The 17,032-nt window shown below is 42.4% G+C and overlaps 2 protein-coding genes across 2 annotated transcripts in view; one reads left to right on the top strand and one right to left on the bottom strand.

The window, feature by feature from the left end:
• Nucleotides 1-8,464, bottom strand: part of SUPT6H (SPT6 homolog, histone chaperone and transcription elongation factor) — a 30,835-nt gene extending 22,371 nt beyond the window's left edge. Inside the window, exons 1-2 of the mRNA XM_004012503.6 lie at nt 8,383-8,464; nt 377-518 (exon numbers count right to left, since the gene is read on the bottom strand). Of these exons, the coding sequence (XP_004012552.2) occupies nt 377-485 (109 nt within the window). The 5' untranslated portion in view covers nt 486-518; nt 8,383-8,464. The remainder of the gene's footprint in view (nt 1-376; nt 519-8,382) is intronic.
• A 358-nt stretch (nt 8,465-8,822) lies between these two features.
• On the top strand, nt 8,823-16,611 carry SDF2 (stromal cell derived factor 2). Its single transcript, XM_004012502.3, has 3 exons — nt 8,823-9,003; nt 13,070-13,266; nt 15,934-16,611. The coding sequence occupies exons 1-3, from the start codon at nt 8,853-8,855 to the stop codon at nt 16,219-16,221; spliced, it is 636 nt and encodes a 211-aa protein (XP_004012551.1). The 5' UTR covers nt 8,823-8,852; the 3' UTR covers nt 16,222-16,611.
• Nucleotides 16,612-17,032: the final 421 nt, after the last annotated feature.

The raw sequence follows: 17,032 nt of genomic DNA, 5'->3' as shown, positions 1-17,032 counted from the left end.
CTACTCTGCTAATGATCCTAACGGTTGGGTTTGGACAGAAAAATTGGAAACTGGGTGCATAAATACCAACACTGCTAGGTCTCTAAAAGAGAAACATCCCCTATGTATTTCTTGGTTGACTGGCTGTCCCATCCCACTAATGTGAGCTCCACAATAGCCAGGTCTTTATTTTGTATTCCTAGTTCTAGGCACAGTGCCTGGCATATAGCAGACAGATACTTAGTAAATATTTTCTACGAATGACTAAAAATTACTCAAGCTGGTACCTCTCATGTGTGATAACTTCTGTGCTCAGCCTGAGTCTCTCATCAGCAAGAATCCAACTATCCAAAGCTTAGCAATAGTGGGGAGAAGCCTGAGGCTAGGGCTTCCTCACCGTCATCCTCCTCTTCTACAAATTTCTTGTTGACCCGGGGCACCACCTCGCCGTCATCATTGTACTCTTCCTCGGACTCCTCGGCCTCGCTTTCCACAAAATCAGACATTGTTGCAGCTTCTCACGGCCTGCCTGAAGACAACTAGGGAAGACAGGGAGATGGGGATAAAAAACGAGAGAGAGGACTCTTAAACATTTCCATAGCCTTCAGCTGTGTGCCACTGCTCTGTCCAATCATTACCATCTGGGAGGAGAGAGTAAGAATAAGACGGCCCCATCTCTTCTCTTATCCACTCCTCTCACCACTGCCCCTCTCATGTGTACCTTTAAAAAGCAATTATGCTGGACATCTCTGTAAATACCACATGGCTTGTCCAAAGAGGTTTATCTCACTTACCATTTGGGGATAGAAATGGGCAGATAAAGAAAGAAATTAATGCAGGAGTAATTACATAGGTAGGGATACAGCAGTAGTGAGATTATATGACTCACTTGTAAGTCTGGCAAACAATAATTAAATCCCAACTTAATGATAGGAACTATAGCTGAGCTATTGGCAGAGTCAAAAAGAAAATCCTTTTCAACAGATTAAACATCATTTCATGAACCTGACTCCACTTGTGTGAGTACTGGTCGGGAGCATTTGGGTAGAAAAGGGGCCTCTGCAGAAACATTAGGACCACAACTACACTGTGAGCATTTACCTCCCGAGCAAAACAAACAAACCAAAAAACACTTTGAAAGAGACTTCCACGGCCTACAAATTAAATGCAACATGGTTAAATACAAACACTACTGGGCTTAAGAGTAGAAATCAAATCCTGGTCCCAGCGTCTGCTAGGTCTTAAAGGTAAGCATATTACTGAATGTGCTTGAATATCAATGTCTTCATTTGAAAAAAGGCAACAGCACTACCTACCATGCAGGGTAGTTGCGAATATTACATGATAATAGGGGAAAGAGTCTAGTCTACTATTTTAAAAAATGTTAACTGAATCGTAGGCCTAATTTCCAGTATTCTATAATTCAGTACCAACCAATCTCAACTTTGTCTTCTACCTCCCTGATGTTAGATGCATCCAAAACCTAGAAATGGCAGTGGAGAACCACAGAACCATGACATGGAGTTCCCTGGGCTTTAAAGTGCAGCATACATCACACAAATCAGAGCATAAAAATTCCATTCTGGAATCCTGAAGCTGGCTGCTCTTCCACTCAGCACCATTCCTCATGCTGTCCTGAATTATGGTCCACTGTCTATGTCCATTTTTTCCACTTAGACTACAAGCTTCTGGAAGTCAGAGACAATATCAATTAAAGGACTAAAAAAAAAATCACAAAAACATAAACAGCAATATAAGAGGCATTACACTCCATTTTTATTCTGTAGCAGATAAGCTGTATCCCACCAGGTGCTCTATACAGAACAGAAACTGCTAAGTTAAACAGATTACTAGTTCTTGTCTTCTCAGTTAAAGACGGGAGTGGGCCTGGAGAGGGCGGAGGGTGGCTAATGGCTATCTCAAGTGGTCTAAGCTCTAGAAGGAGCCTTAAGTGCTGTGACTCTAATTCTCCTGAAAATTACCCTTACTGATATCAACTGATACCATAACCAAGTAAAGATGAACTGAACTCAAGAAAACAAAACTGAAGGTACAAGTTCTGGTGGAAAGGGAGAATCAATGAGAAGGGTCTTACGTTCAATTTTAGACTGAAGTTTCAGATGCCATTCTTTTTAAACTACCAAATGTCTACCAAGTACAAACACTCTGCTAGGAGCTGGGAATTTGAAGAGAAATAGGATTCAACATTCCCAAGAAGTTGACTTCTAGTAGAGGGCCAAAAAGGACCATAAAGGGACTTCCCTGGTGGTCCAGCGGTTAAGAATCTGCCTGCCAATGCAAGGGACACAAGTTCGAGCCCTGGTCCGGGAAGAGTCCACATGCTGCGGGGCAACTAAGTCTACATGCTGCAACTACTGAGCTTCTGCTCTACAACTACTGAAGCCCCCACGTCCTAGAGCCCCTGCTCTGTAACAAGAGAAGCTGCTGCAATGAGAAGCCCACACACCGCAACAGAGTGGCCCCCACGTGTGGCAATCAGAGAATGCTCATGCACAGTGACAAAGACCCAGCATAGCCAAAAATAAATAAACAAACGTAGGCCTTCCCTAATCTACTGCACACCTAACAAGTTCCAGACACTTAACCTATTTAGCCCAACATTGTCCTATGAGTTACAGCACATTTCTCTGTCCTTTCAACAGAGGAAAAAATATACTCAGAGATGAAGTCACTTGTTCAAGGTGATACAACTTTCAACGGTAAGACCTCAGAGTTGAGTTAAGGTCTGTCCGACTCCAAAGAAACAGTTGTTTCTATCATACCAGTAGCTCTCAAAGTGTGGTCCAGGGATCACCCTCTTTTCTTTCATGTGTAGAGTGAAGTCTTCCAGAGGTTATATGACATGTAGTATCACAATGGGCTGAATGCAGAAGCAGGTGTGAGAATCCACATCATTGTATTAAAGCAAACATTAAAAAGATTTGCCAATGAGACTTCCCCGGTTGTCCAGTGGTTAAGAATCTGCCTTGCAATGCAGGGGATGCAGGTTCAATTCCTGGTCTAGAAACTAAGATCCCACATGCTGCAGAGCAACTAAGCCCATGTGCCACAACTAACCCCTGAGGCATACAAGATGAATAAATAAATTTTTTAAAAAATTTGCCAAAAATGCAAAAACAACAAATAACAACCCAACCACCTCACAAACCCCCAAACAAACAAAAATAATGCTACTCTTACTACATTTTATTTTGTTTTTAAGATTATACTTGTTTTCCATAAAGTGTTAGAATGTAGCAGGCTTATTTTCTCAGTTTTACTGGTAAACAACTGGCCCTTGAACATGGGTTTGAACTGCATGGGTTCACTTGTATGTGGATTCCCCCCCCTAGTAAATATAGTATCCATATTTTCATTGTACATATCTTAAAATTAAGTGTGGGAGAAAGTTTGTGTTCTGTTAGAGATCACAATATGTGGAATCAAAAGAATCCAGGTTTGAGTTTTGAGTCCATTCAAAATGTTTCAGCTTCCTGCCCTTGGGTGGAGGCATTCATCAATTCCTTTGTTTTTGAGGCAGAGATAGCAGTATGCACATTGTGTGTGTGGGGGGGTGTGTGCCAGCAACTCAGCTCCCTGTTGTCCCTGGGTCAACTATAGTTGACACATAATGCTGTATAAAGTTAGGTGCATAACGTGTTGATTTGATATACTTGTATATTGCAAACAGGCTTATTATTAGATTAAAATCAACTAACATTTATCTGTTAGTTTTAACTTCTAATCTGGGCAAACACCTATACATATAAATCTCATAAATATCCATAGATGTAACTCACATAAACAAAATATCTTTGTAATCTTATATTACCTTCAAGAGTATAGAGGTCTTGAGATCAAAAAGTATGGGAGCCCCCTATATTAAACCATGTTTAAGTCCCACAGGATGGTGATATTGGAAGCCTTGGTTAGATTGATGCCCCCGCCCCCCCACCAGATCTATTTCCTTAAGGCCATTATCCTGAGTACACCCAAAAGGTGAGAAGAGTATCTAAAACTTCTGCCAATTAAATGTGGTACTCTAATTTTAATATGGCTCCCCTCAGCCCTAAGCTTAGTCATTAAAAATAGATTTGGGTACAGCACCCCCACACACCGCTTGCTTTAATTAGGCTATCAGATCCACAAATTCAGTCTTCTAAGGCCTCAACATCTTCACACTAGATGCTGGCTCCTCCAGACCAGATGCCCTACAGCCTACTTAGCAGAGAGAAATAGTCAGTCTACCTAATGTAAGCAATGGCTTTATTCTGTTCTGGGGCAAGCTGGTGCTCTGTGCTGCGTGCAGCTTTCCTCCCATCCCTTAGGTTAGCAAGAAGTACATGCTGTGCTATATAGCTGGGAAAGGCCCCCAATCTAGCTCACTGCCAAGACTTCCAGTTAAAGAGGCTGTGCCAGAAGCAATCCTGATTTGCTGCAACCTGGGGGAGCAGGATGTGCCGAGGGCGCTGCAGCAGCACTGCAGGCTGAGGGTGGCCAGCAGCAACTACTCCAGGACAAAACCACCACCGATTAGTCTATGATTATCACTAATAAATGACATCTGAGAAGACTCTGAGGTTGTTTGGATTTTGTTTTTTGTACTTAGGCTCTTGAATTTTTCCCATATTCAGACTCTAAACTTAAACTCGCTACTGAAACAGATCCACAAGGGCAGTGGGGTAGTGAAAGGAGGTTTCTCCAGGTGAAAGCACAGCTGCAGTAGAAGATGTGGCTCAAAGGGAGAGGCTGTCCGTTACCATGACATTCTCTGGAAGAGGAATGGAGCTGGGATCAGATTGCCACAGGGGAGGCCCTCTGCAGTCCCTCCCTTTGAACATGATGGTGAGGGAGGCAATTAAAAGGAGACCAGAGCAAAAAGATGTCTGTTAATTCCCTCCACTGGCAGCTTCAATTAACATTTACAGTTTTGTTTTTTCAGGGTACAGCTCTGTGCTGGGACTTGGGTATAAAAACAAAAGTAAAATATGCTTTTGACCCGCGTGTTCACATTCACCTCACAAAAAACTTGTAAATGAAGTTATGACAAAGCATAACAAATGTTTTATGGCAGTTACATACGAGAATTATGAAAGCAATATGAAGACAGAGGTCGTCAGAGAACGCCTCACAAAAGGTGATGCCTGAGTTGAGAGGAGGTAAAAAGTCAGAAAAAAGCAGCATGAGCAAAAGGTTTGAGAGGGCCCAGTGGTCTGAAGAATAGCCCCAGAAGTCTGGTGTGGTGTTTACACTATAAGACACTCTGCATTTGATGAGCAGGAGCCTAGGACTATTCCAATGACGCTCACAAATGACTACCCAATTTGGAATCCAAAAACCTAAGAGCTTAATAGACAAAAGTATTCAGAATCCACTTAGGACAAGTTCTCTTATTAAATTTGGGATTCAGAACTATGTTATGAAAAATCTTAATCATTAGAATTTTATCTATAATCATTTTAACATGCACACCATTATTTATAAGAAATAACCCTCTTAGAATCTTTTCAATGCCACTATTGTTAATAATGGTTAAAACATAATAACTAATTTATTTTTTTCTTTCCATGTTTCCTTTGGAGATAAGGAAAAAAAGAAGAGAAAAGCAGAAACAACAATATGTAACCAGATTCAGAATCCCTGCAACAGTTACTGAATCCTCTGCAACATGGAGAGGGGATTGGGAGCAGATAGTTCCTGTTCTAACACCAAGGAGTAGATCTGTCCTTAAAGTACAAGGGCAGACACAGTATGTAAATGAATGGGAGTGGCCTAATTTGGCCCATTTATTTTGGAGCCTTAGTTTGGTAACCCCTGATCTACAAGTATGGACGGTCTTTAAAGAAATGATGGCAAAGGTACCATGGGAGCCTGTAATAAAGGATTCTAACCTGATTTTGAGCAAGTGGCTTGAAAGACCTTAAGAGTTAGGTGGATTTTTTTTTTTTTTTTTTTTTTTAAGGAAAATGGAGTTAACTAAGTAAAGGAGCTGGCTTCTTTGGAGGTGGTTCAAGGAGCGGCATCGTTGGAGAAAAGAGCTCCAGCACAAGGCTCAGAATATGCTGAGGTGGGAACAGTGAGGGCTGGTTTGACTGGAGAGAATCCATGAGTCAGAGGTGAGGTCACAAGGATCTTCTGAAGGATTTTGGATTCTTAACTGAAAGGTGCTGGGACAGTCCTACAGGATTTTAAACCAAGAACTGACTTAGTAGTTTACTTGCTAATTCAGTAAGCACTAATATCTAATGAGTGCCTACTACACGCCAGGCACATACATGGCAAAATCTCTGCCCCTAGGATAACTATATTCTGGTCCAGGAGACAGACCACAAACAAAATAAAGCTGGCTATAAATGATAGGAAGGAAATAAACACTCTCCCCTCTGAGAGACTTAGTTTAGACTGAGACATGAAGCACGGGTAGGCAGCAGTATGCACAGCCAGAAGGGGTTTCTGGCAGAAAAGGTGGGCAAGAACTTGGAATATAGCAGGCCATATCCCAAGGGCATGTGACCAAAGAATGGTGAAGGCAGAAGAATGTGAGAGGGAGAAGGGACCTGCTCGAGCTGGGCTGTGAAGGCTACAGAGACCCACTGGAAAGGGAAATGACACGATCTGATCTGATCCTGCTATGGACTGGGAGAGGTTCTAGGTGGAAGCAGAGGAGGCTGAAGATAGTATTGTGGGAGCTTAGGCAAAAGATGATGGTGGCTTGGAACAGGGAGGAAACGGAGGAGAGAGACTTGAAACACATTTTGAAGATAGAAGTGACAAGACTTAATGAAAGACCTAAGTCGTTAATTAGAAAGAGGTCGGGCTTTGGTACTCTCATCATGTACCACTCAGTAAGGTAGGGAAGACCAGGTTTGGAATGATGGGGGGAAAAAAAAAAGTTTCTTTTTCTTATGCCAGGTTTGAGATGTTTAAGAGACTTTCAGATGGAGCTGTTAAACAGGTATCTTGTGTGTTTCTTAAACACAGAGGAGAGAAGGCAGGGCTAGAGATTAAACTTGGGAGAGGCCTGCTTTCAGATGGTACTTAAAGCCACAGGACTGGATCATCTGAAGGAAGCATGCAGAAAACCCAGCATCAAGCTCTGAAGGAAATTCAACTGCAAAATGTGACTGTACCACTTCCTGATGTGATCAGCTCCCAGATGAGATTTAAACCTCTTTAAATCATGGTAGCAATACCATGCTAATCTGATCTAGCAGCCACCCAAACCAACTAAATAAGCTTTCAAATGTTTCAGACTTCTACTGGCTGGAGGGCAAGTACTGTAAAAGAGCTCTAAATTCACAACTGATGGGGGAGCAATCATACTTTTGTAATCAATACACAGAAGACAAAAATCAGCAATTTTCAGATAAACAGTTGAACTTAAAAAAGTCAAACTGAACTTTTTTCCTCCAAAGAGATTAAATTCAAAATTCTTTACACTCTTCATGTTCATTAACAGCAGCAGTGTAACTTAATACTTCCTTGCTACTTCTGATATTACAGTGAATTTCTACAGAAGTATTTCTGGATAGATAACAGAAAAATAAGCATCAGTACTTGCAACAAACACGGGAAGTGAACTGCTTCGGCTGGTTCAAGGGAGTCCTTGAAGAGAAAGGCAGAAACTGGAAGAAAATAAACTTTTAACTTAATAGTCCAATCTGATATGTGTGGTAGGCGTTTGATGGATGGATAGATGTGTGTGCCTGTGTGTGTTAAGTTCCTTAGTCGTGTCTGACTCTTTGCGACGTCATGGCCTGTAGCCTGTCAGGCTCTTCTGTCCCTGGGATTTTCGGCAAGAATACTGGAGTGAGCTGCCATTTCCTCCTCCAGGAGGGTCTTCCTGACCCAGGGAACGAACCGCATCTCCTGTGCCTCCTGCAATGCTGGCGGATTCTTTACCAATGAGCCACAGGGAATGTAGCCATCTACAAAAAGTTCTAACTATATTATTCAACAACATGAAAAAAGGTGGAATTTGGCATCGCCCTCTAGCCTGATGACCGAGTTGCTCAAAGCTCCGTAGGTGTCACATCCCCGGGACAAACAATTCGATCACCTGATCCTGACTTGGAAGCCCCAGGTCCTTTCCACTCCCAACCCTATTGCGTGGCCCAGTTTTCAGAAGCTGCGAGAGAAGGACCGCATCCCAGGAAGTCTGTTGACACAACAGGCCACCCAACTCATGGGTTCCGGGTGGCACAGGGTTGGGAAGAACCTTGAGACTCTGAGCAACTACCCCACTTTCCTCTCCGTTCTCCCTTACAGAGTCGGGAAGGCCGGAGGCCCCTCTTCTTCCCCCATACGGCTCCCCAGTGCCTCGTCCCTTACGGGACCAGGCCCTAGGAGCCTGGCTCCCTACCTGACTCATTCGAGGGACACGCTTTCCGGTCTAAACTTTACCTGCCTGAGGCCCGCCGCTTCTCTGGTGCTCTAAGCCCCCACCGAGGAAAATGGAGTCGTGGAACCGAGACTGGGAAAGGCTAGTACGGACCCACCGCACGACCCCTCCGCCGCCACCGCCGCCGCTGCTGCTGCGTCAACGTGCTACGTCACTTCCGGCGCCCTGTCACTGGGAGTAGGCGGGCCAGTTCGTACTCTCTTCTCCCACTCTGCTTTTTTGGGTTCGTCAAAGGAGGTGGTTATTTGGCCGAAGCGGTTCAGGAAGGCAGTTGTCACAGGGCTCCGGGAAACAACTAAGCGGGGCGGAAGCAACCAAGCCTAGCTTGTCCCTTAGGCCTCTCTAGCAAGGAACCATAAAGACCAGGCTAGGGCTTCTCCCTTTTCTCTTCTCTGTGGTTCCGCCCGCAGCTTCCGCTTCCGGGCAGGGGCGGAGTTTCTTCGGAGATTAGGGGCTCCGCGCTACAGCCGGGATGGCTGTGGTGTCGCTGCTGTTGTTCGGGGGCTTGTGGAGTGCTGTGGGATCGTCCAATCTGGCTGTCGTTACGTGCGGTTCTGTGGTGAAGCTGCTCAATACGCGCCACAACGTGCGACTGCACTCACACGACGTGCGCTACGGGTCAGGTACGGCCACCGGGGTTCGGGTGGGCTTGGAAGGCCTGGTAGGCTCCGGAGGGGGCGGGGCCTGGAGAAACTCTGAGGGGTGTGGTCTCGGAAGGTTAGGGGAACCCAGGGAGGTTCCTGAGGTCTGGAGGCCGAGTCCGAAAATTCAGTGGTCCTTAGGCATCTTAATCGTAATCCTAGTTTCTGTCTGGTGCGCTTCGTGCCAGTCATGTTACATAACTACTTTTAAAGACTACAACGTCACTACGGGGTATAGACTATTATTATCTTCACTGTACAGATGAGGAAACACTCAAATAAATCGCATGCTCAAGGCCTTGGCAGCTAGTGAATGACAGTGACGGGGTTCGATCCAAATCTGTCCAGGTTCAAAGCCTGCTTTCAGCTACTGCAGGCTGGCAGTACTCAGGGCAGGAGGGACAGACATGTAGAAAATTACAGTAAGTGCTGTTACATTGCTGACGTCTTCCAAGACCTCAGTCTTTAGAGACTATAACCCTCTGTTTAGCTCTTTTCCACCTTACACTTGCTCTTCAACTCTTGCTTTGGCCTCTTTTCACTCAAACCTTGCCCTTCCTGTAAAGAAAAACTAAAGGACTCAACTGGAATTGAGGAAACTATTTAGAGGGCTTTTTAATGTATGAAATTAAAATGCTTAGCTTGTGGGTTCATCTGTAATCAGCAGTTTTTGTAGGTTCAGTCATTCAGTGTAGATTTAGTGAGCAACTACTATGTGCCTAAGGTGGTTCTAGATACAGGAAATACAGTAGTGTGACAGCACATTACAGGAAAACAAAAACAGAAAGGAGAGAAAAAAGTTGAGCTAGTGAGATGTGAGAGGTGTGTAAGATGACTGCTAGATTTCTGTCTTTAACTGATGATGCTATTAGCTAAGAGAGGAAAGAGTTCTCTTAGATGGATATAGGTCTGTAGTTTGCAGATGGGTCTGTGGTTCATGATACCCAAAACCTGTCTGATCAGTTAGACTAGAAGAGGAACTGAATTGTCATTGTTGGGATGTCTTAATAATCTTTGATTATTAAGTGAATACCTACTATATGTAAGGTTTATTGTATTTTAATTTGATCTGGTTTCCTACTTTGGATCTACTAAATCGAGTCAGAATGTGGGTGGAGAGAGACCTGCCAGTAGGAATCTATAGGTTTAGAAAGCTCTTCACATGCTGCTGATGGGTAGCCAGATTTGAGAACCAGGTTCAAGTCTGGAGCTCAGAAGAGAAATTTGTGCTGAGCCTGAGGTAGAGAGTTAATTAAGTACAACATCATTGTCTCAGTGGTGACTGAAGATGTGGGAAGAGTAAAGAAAATTTCCCAGGATGAACTGTGGTTTGCAATCTGGTGTCAATTTGAATCATTTGAAAAGCTCATTGAAGCACATGTAAACACTTTTGTCCTGATCCCCAACCATTATTTAAGAATGTCTAAGGCCAGGGATGGAACTCTGGGTAATCCCTAAGTGTAAGAATGGGAGAGGAAGTGCAGGGTTGAACAGAATGTGAAAAAGTAAGAGGCAGAAAGTGAGGACTGCGATTTAGTGAAGCATAGCAGTGAGGACCCAGAGAACTGTTACGGCAGGAACCGGAATTAAGGAAGGAGAGTTGGTTTACCCTTAAAAAAAATGTACAAAATCATTGGGTTGAGTAGAAGAAACAAGAGAGAAAGTGGTAGTTTAGTCATAAACATTCACCCAGATAACTGTGGACTATGGTACAACACTGTGTGTTAAGTGGTAAACAGAAAGTGTCATTGAAAAGTTATTGTCTGACAGGGCTAGGGACTGAAGAGAAAGCTAGGAGGAACAGGCAAGAATGACTGAGGAGAGCATCTGGGAAATATGTAGTACCTTCAGAGAATTGAGTACTAAATGAGGCGTAGGGAAGAGAATGTCCCTGGAGTTTATATGAGTGGGCTATTTGGGAAAGCTTGACAGTAAATAAAGCTTTGTGGGAAGCCAAGTGGTCAAGTGGTTAAGAGCTGTAGAGTCGGGCCACCTAGGTTCAAACCCTGCACTGTCTCTTGGGATTGTGTAATCTTGGACATATTATTCATCTTTTTTAACACTCCAGTATAAAATGGGGGCAATGATAGTAAAACCTATCCCAGAGAATAGACGAGTGTATCAAATAAGAATATTCAAGTAAAAGGCTTGAGTTGGTATCTGACACCTAGTAAGTGCTCAAATATAGGTTAGCTAGTTAGCAATTATTATTTGTATATTTCCTCTTTTTTCAAGTCTATAGGTATATATTTAACCTTTTTAGAGGTAAGATAACCTTTTAACCTGCAAAATCACACCTTCTGTAATCATTATGAACCAAATTTAAATGGCTTAAGAATACTTTTGTAACGTGTTGATGCTTTACTTAAAGGAATTGATAACTGTAGATTGAGGGTAGGAGAGAAGGGAAGACACAGGATGAGATGGCTGGATGGCATCACTGACTCGATGGACGTGTGTCTGAGTGAACTCCGGGAGTTGGTGATGGACAGGGAGGCCTGGCGTGCTGCGATTCACGGGGTCTCAAAGAGTCGGACATGACTGAGCGACTGAACTGAACTGAACTGAACTGAATGGCTTGTTGGATTAAAGTTGACAGCAAAAACTGGTCTCATTTTCATTGTGAAATAGGATAAAAAAATTTCTTGGATTGTAATAAAAATTTTGGATTTTTTTTTTGACTGCAGGTAGTAGATTGTAATACATAGTGGACATTGAATAATGTTACAAACAATTACAAATATGATGAGATAACTGACATATACTGGGGGATATCCAGGCTACTGTATATAGGTTAAACACTGCCTGTGCTTCAAGAAAACCACAAATGTTCATTTATTTAGTGCTCTTTGATGCAAATTTTTGGACTATTCTGATATGGTACACTCTTAAATATAGTTCATCATACAGTAACTAATACTATATAAATACATTGTGTTTCTCATACATGTTTTAATGTCATAGAAGAAAAAAATATTATGACACATAGGGTTTCCTTCCCATTCCTCCAAACCTTTTTAATGACACAGGGCACGTTATTAGCCAGAGGAAAGAGAGGAGTCAAGTTGAGCTCACTCTCTTTTCCTTTTTTTTTTTTTTTTCTTGTATATAAAAACCCTTTATTGATAAAGGTTAGAAGAGAAGAATCTGTAACTTAATAATTTTTTAAAAATGTAGTTATTTTTAATTGAAGGGTTATTGCTTTATAGTATTGTGCTGGTTTCTGCCATACATCAACATGAATCAGTAATAAGTATACACATCCCCTCCCTCTTGTACCTGCCTCCTACCACCCACCACATCCCACTCCTTTAGGTTGACACAGAGCCCCAGTTTAAATTCCCCAAGTCACACAGCAAATTCCCACTGGCTATCCATTTTACATTGGTACATTTTCACATGCTACTCTCTCCATTCATCCCACCCTTTCCTTCCCTCCCTCCAGCCACCCCCCGCTGCCCCTGGCTCTGGGCCCATAAGTCTCTTGTCTATGTGTGTGTCTCCATTGCTGCCCTGCAAATAGGTCATCAGCACCATCTCTCTGGATTCCATATGTATGCGTCAGTACATGATGCTTGTTTTTCTGTTTCTGATTTTACTCTGTATAATAGGCTCTAGGTTCATCTCCTTCATTAGCACTGACTCAAATGTGTTCCTTTTTATGGCTGAGTAATATTTCATCATGTATATGTACCACAGCTTCTTTATCCATTCATCTGTCAATGAACATCTAGGTTGCTTCCATGTCCTATCTATTGTAAATAGTGCTGCAATGAAAATTGTGGTACACGTGTCCATTTCAGTTACAGTTTTCTCAGGCTGTATGCCCAGTAGTGGGATTGTTGGGTCATGTGATAGTTTTATTCCTAGTTTTTTAAGAAATCTCCATACTGTCTTCCATAGTGGCTGTATCAATTTACATTCCCATCAACAGTGCAAGAGGGTTCCCTTTTCTCTGCATCCTCTCTGGCATATATTGTTTGTAGATTTTTTTGATGATGGCCATTCTGACTGGTCCTTTATATATACTTTTTTTTTTTGACTATAGGTAGTGGGCAGCAGTCGGTGACAGGTGTAACCTCTGTGGATGACAGCAACAGTTACTGGAGGATACGAGGGAAGACAGCCACAGTGTGTGAGAGGGGAACTCCCATCAGATGCGGTCAGCCTATCCGGCTGACACACGTCAACACTGGCCGAAACCTCCATAGTCACCATTTCACCTCACCTCTTTCTGGAAACCAGGTGAGGTGGCGTTCTATGAGTCACTGCTGCTCAACAGAGCATTTACTCAGTTGAGTGGTTTGATATCTTGGTTCTTAGCCCTTTTTCTTCCAGGTATGAATCTCTTCTGTGCAGACCTGAAGAATTGCCTGTCAAGGAGAAGGAAATTGTTTCTGGTCAAAATAGAGATTACATCTAGATCAAGAGATGAGGCAGAAAGAGAGGCTAGGTATATGTTAGTGTATCATAAGTTGTCCTGGTGAATCTTGCAATAAAGAAACCCAATGTTTTCCAAACTTGCAATAAAAAGTATTATTATTTTCTAATGATGTCAACTAACCGCATTAGGAGAATGAATTAGGAATTGTGCCCCCCCCCCTTTTTTTAAAGCCTTGAACTTTTGAGTATGTGGCTCCCTTAATGAGTGCTTTCCTCTCACCTCCACTCTGCGTAGTTTTCCCTGTTAACATTTTTAACATTAGTATGGCAGATTTGTTACAGTTAATGAAACAGTGCTGATACATTGTTATCAGCTAAAGTCTATAGCTCCTTCTGATTTCCTTAGTTTTTACCTAATGCTCTTTTTCTGATCCAGGAGCCCATCCACAGTATATTTAGTTGTCTCCTTAGGCTACTCTTGGCTGCGACAGTTTCTTAGATCCGCCTTGTTTTTGTTGACCTTGACAGTTTTGAGAAGTGCCAATCAGGTATACGACAGGGTGCTCCTCTGTTGGAATTTGTCTGATCTTTTCTTATGATTAGACCAGATTTATAAAGGTTTTGGGGAGGTAGACCACAGAGGTAAAGTACCATTTTCATCTCCTCTCTCAAGGGTACGTAGTATCTTATGATTGCTGATATTGATGACCTGGCTGAAGTAGCGTTTTTCAGGTTTGTCTGGTAAAGTTATTCTTGTCATCTTTCACCTTTACATACTGTACTCTTCGGACAAAGAACTCTGACTCTTGTGTCACTGTGCAAAGCCCTTACTTGAGTGGGGAGTTACGCTTCTCCTCCTCTAGGGTGGGAGAGCTACATAATTTATTTGGAATTCTTCTGCATGGGAGATTTGTTTTTTCTGTATTTATTCAATCATTATTTACATCGATATGGACTTCTTGATATGGATTCCTGGATTTTTTTTTGTATGTACTTTGAATTATTATCCAATACCGCTGTCTTTACTATGTTGCTCACATTCCAACTTTGGCTGTTGGGAGCTCTTTCAGTTGCCTCCTGTATCCATTTGACATGCTCCCATCATTGTGTTTATGTATGGCTGTGTTTGGCTTTGTTTGTGTATGGCTTCCTTACTTTATGGCACTAAATTATTATGGGCTTATCTTGTCTATTTCTTTCCCCAGTCCTAGATTCAGCTATTTCCCTTCGGAGTCCTGCTTCTGTTTATTGGAGAAGAGTATTCTTAGAAAACAAGATCTAGGCCTTGCATGAACTCACTTCTACTGGGGTTTTGTTTCTTTGAGACCCTCTCACCTGCCAAAGCAAAGAAATAACATGCCTGTATGTGTATATATACATGTCTATAAGTGGTCGTATATGTAATTGTCTGTATCTATAAGTTAAACATGAGTTCTTACTGATGTCTCCAACTCTAATCCATTGCCACATAGATCATTTTAGCCTCCTCTCTGCTTATTTGTAAATTCCTACTCTTAACAGTGAGATACCTGGCTCCCAACACTGTCATCCATTTACTTACTTGTTCAGTTCCAGTATACAAGTATAGTGAGTGAAGTCGCTCAGTCGTGTCTGACTCTTTGCGACCCCATGGACTGTAGCCTACCAAGCTCCTCTGTCCATGGGATTTTCCAGGCAATAGTACTGGAGTGGATTGCCATTTCCTTCTCCAGGGGATCTTCCCGACGCAGGGATCGAACCCGGGTCTCCCGCATTGTAGACAGACACTTTACCGTCTGAACCACCAGGGAAGTCCACAAGTATGGTAGTAGGATTATTAATTACATGTAGTTTCTTACAAAATTTTATAGCTCTAAGTGTATTTTTGAGTTACATGTGTTTGGTAGTGATCGTTTTGTAATGTATAGAAATATTGAGTTAGTATGTTGTACACCTGGACGTAACATAGTGTTGTAGGTCAATTATACTTCAATTAAAAAAAAATTATGTATTTCTGAAATATTAGCAACTTTTAAAATTGTTATAGAAACTCTGAATTTTTGACCTTATGGGGAATGGGATTAGAATACAAGTGGACAATAGAATTTGCTATACTTTGCTCAGCTAATATTTATTATTTAATTCTCCCAATTATTTTGTAAGGTATTATCATCATCACTTTATAGAGGAGAAAACGAAACCGCAAAGGAGTTACACAGAAAGGGACAAAGCTGACATTCAAGGTTTGCCTGTCTCCAGAGCCCGTCCCATTTCTAACTTGTGTTTCTCATCAGGTCACTTAATGTCTAGTTAAGGGAATGAGGTAGGCATATTTAAAGTCAAGTGATAAGAGGTAAAGTGTTTTCAGACTATAATAGAAAATATAAGGCAAGTAGAGGATTATTTGCAAAGTAATTTATTTTTAAACAACACTGGAGAGCCTTTTATTTTTCACTCTTGGATAGCCTCATTTTCTTTCCATTGCCTCCTTCCCCTTTTCAAGCCTGTGTGTCAGCTATACTAATATTGCTACCTATCTGTGTCTTCCAGGAAGTGAGTGCGTTTGGTGAGGAAGGTGAAGGCGATTATCTGGATGACTGGACAGTGCTCTGTAATGGGCCCTACTGGGTGAGGGACAGTGAGGTGCGGTTCAAGCATTCTTCCACTGAGGTTCTGCTGTCTGTCACAGGAGAACAATATGGTCGACCCATCAGTGGGCAAAAAGAGGTGCATGGCATGGCCCAGCCAAGCCAAAACAACTACTGGAAGGCCATGGAAGGCATCTTCATGAAGCCCAGTGAGTTGCTGAAGGCAGAAGGCCACCACACAGAGCTCTGAGTCTGCAGGCTGTGAGCCTTTGTCACCTCTCAGTGTTCCGAGACGGCTGCTGCTCCTTCGCCCTTTGGACCGTGCCACGGGTTCCCTGGCCAGTGACCATGTCCCCACTGAGATGAAGATGCATCACAGGAAACTGGGGCTGTGTTTGGAAGCTTCAGCCCTTCACACTTGAGTGGGTGGTGCTCCCAGACTTGGGTCAGTTCTTTCTGAGTATAAGCCTTGTTGGTAAAGGAGCAGAAGCTTTTTATTGATATTAATAGGACAAAAACTGAAGGAGGCATCCCTCCTAGCTAGGAAATTTTTATTCCTCAGAAATTTGGCATCATGGATTATTAATGTGTGTGATTTTTCTTCCACTTTCTTTAAAACGATAAAAGAATTTCATTGTTAGTCACTGTGTTGTCATTTATTAGGTGTGCTATTTCATAATCTGATTAATCCTTGAGTCCTAAAAGTCATTGCTAAGTTTTGAGGTATGGGAACCTTTGATGTAGATCCTCATTTTTTAAAAAAACTTTATTTTGTATTGGTGTATAGCCAGTTAACAATGTTGTGAGAGTTTCAGGTGAACAGCGGAAGGATTCAGCCATGCATATACATGTGTGGTGTGGACCCTTTTGAGAGCCTTACCTGCATCCTACTTTTTCTGTCTTTACTTTCTCTTTTCCCTCAGCACCTCATTTTTATTAGATTTTAGACTATGGCTGCTGCTGCTAAGTCACTTCAGTCGTGTCCAACTCTGTGCAACCCCATAGACAGCAGCCCACCAGGCTCCCCCGTCCCTGGGATTCTCCAGGCAAGAACACTGGAG

Source organism: Ovis aries, chromosome 11 (genome assembly GCF_016772045.2).
Source record: "Ovis aries strain OAR_USU_Benz2616 breed Rambouillet chromosome 11, ARS-UI_Ramb_v3.0, whole genome shotgun sequence".
In the NCBI taxonomy this organism is placed as follows: domain Eukaryota; kingdom Metazoa; phylum Chordata; class Mammalia; order Artiodactyla; family Bovidae; genus Ovis; species Ovis aries.
Note: the sequence above shows the minus strand (reverse complement) of the source record. Positions and strands in the feature narration are given on the sequence as shown.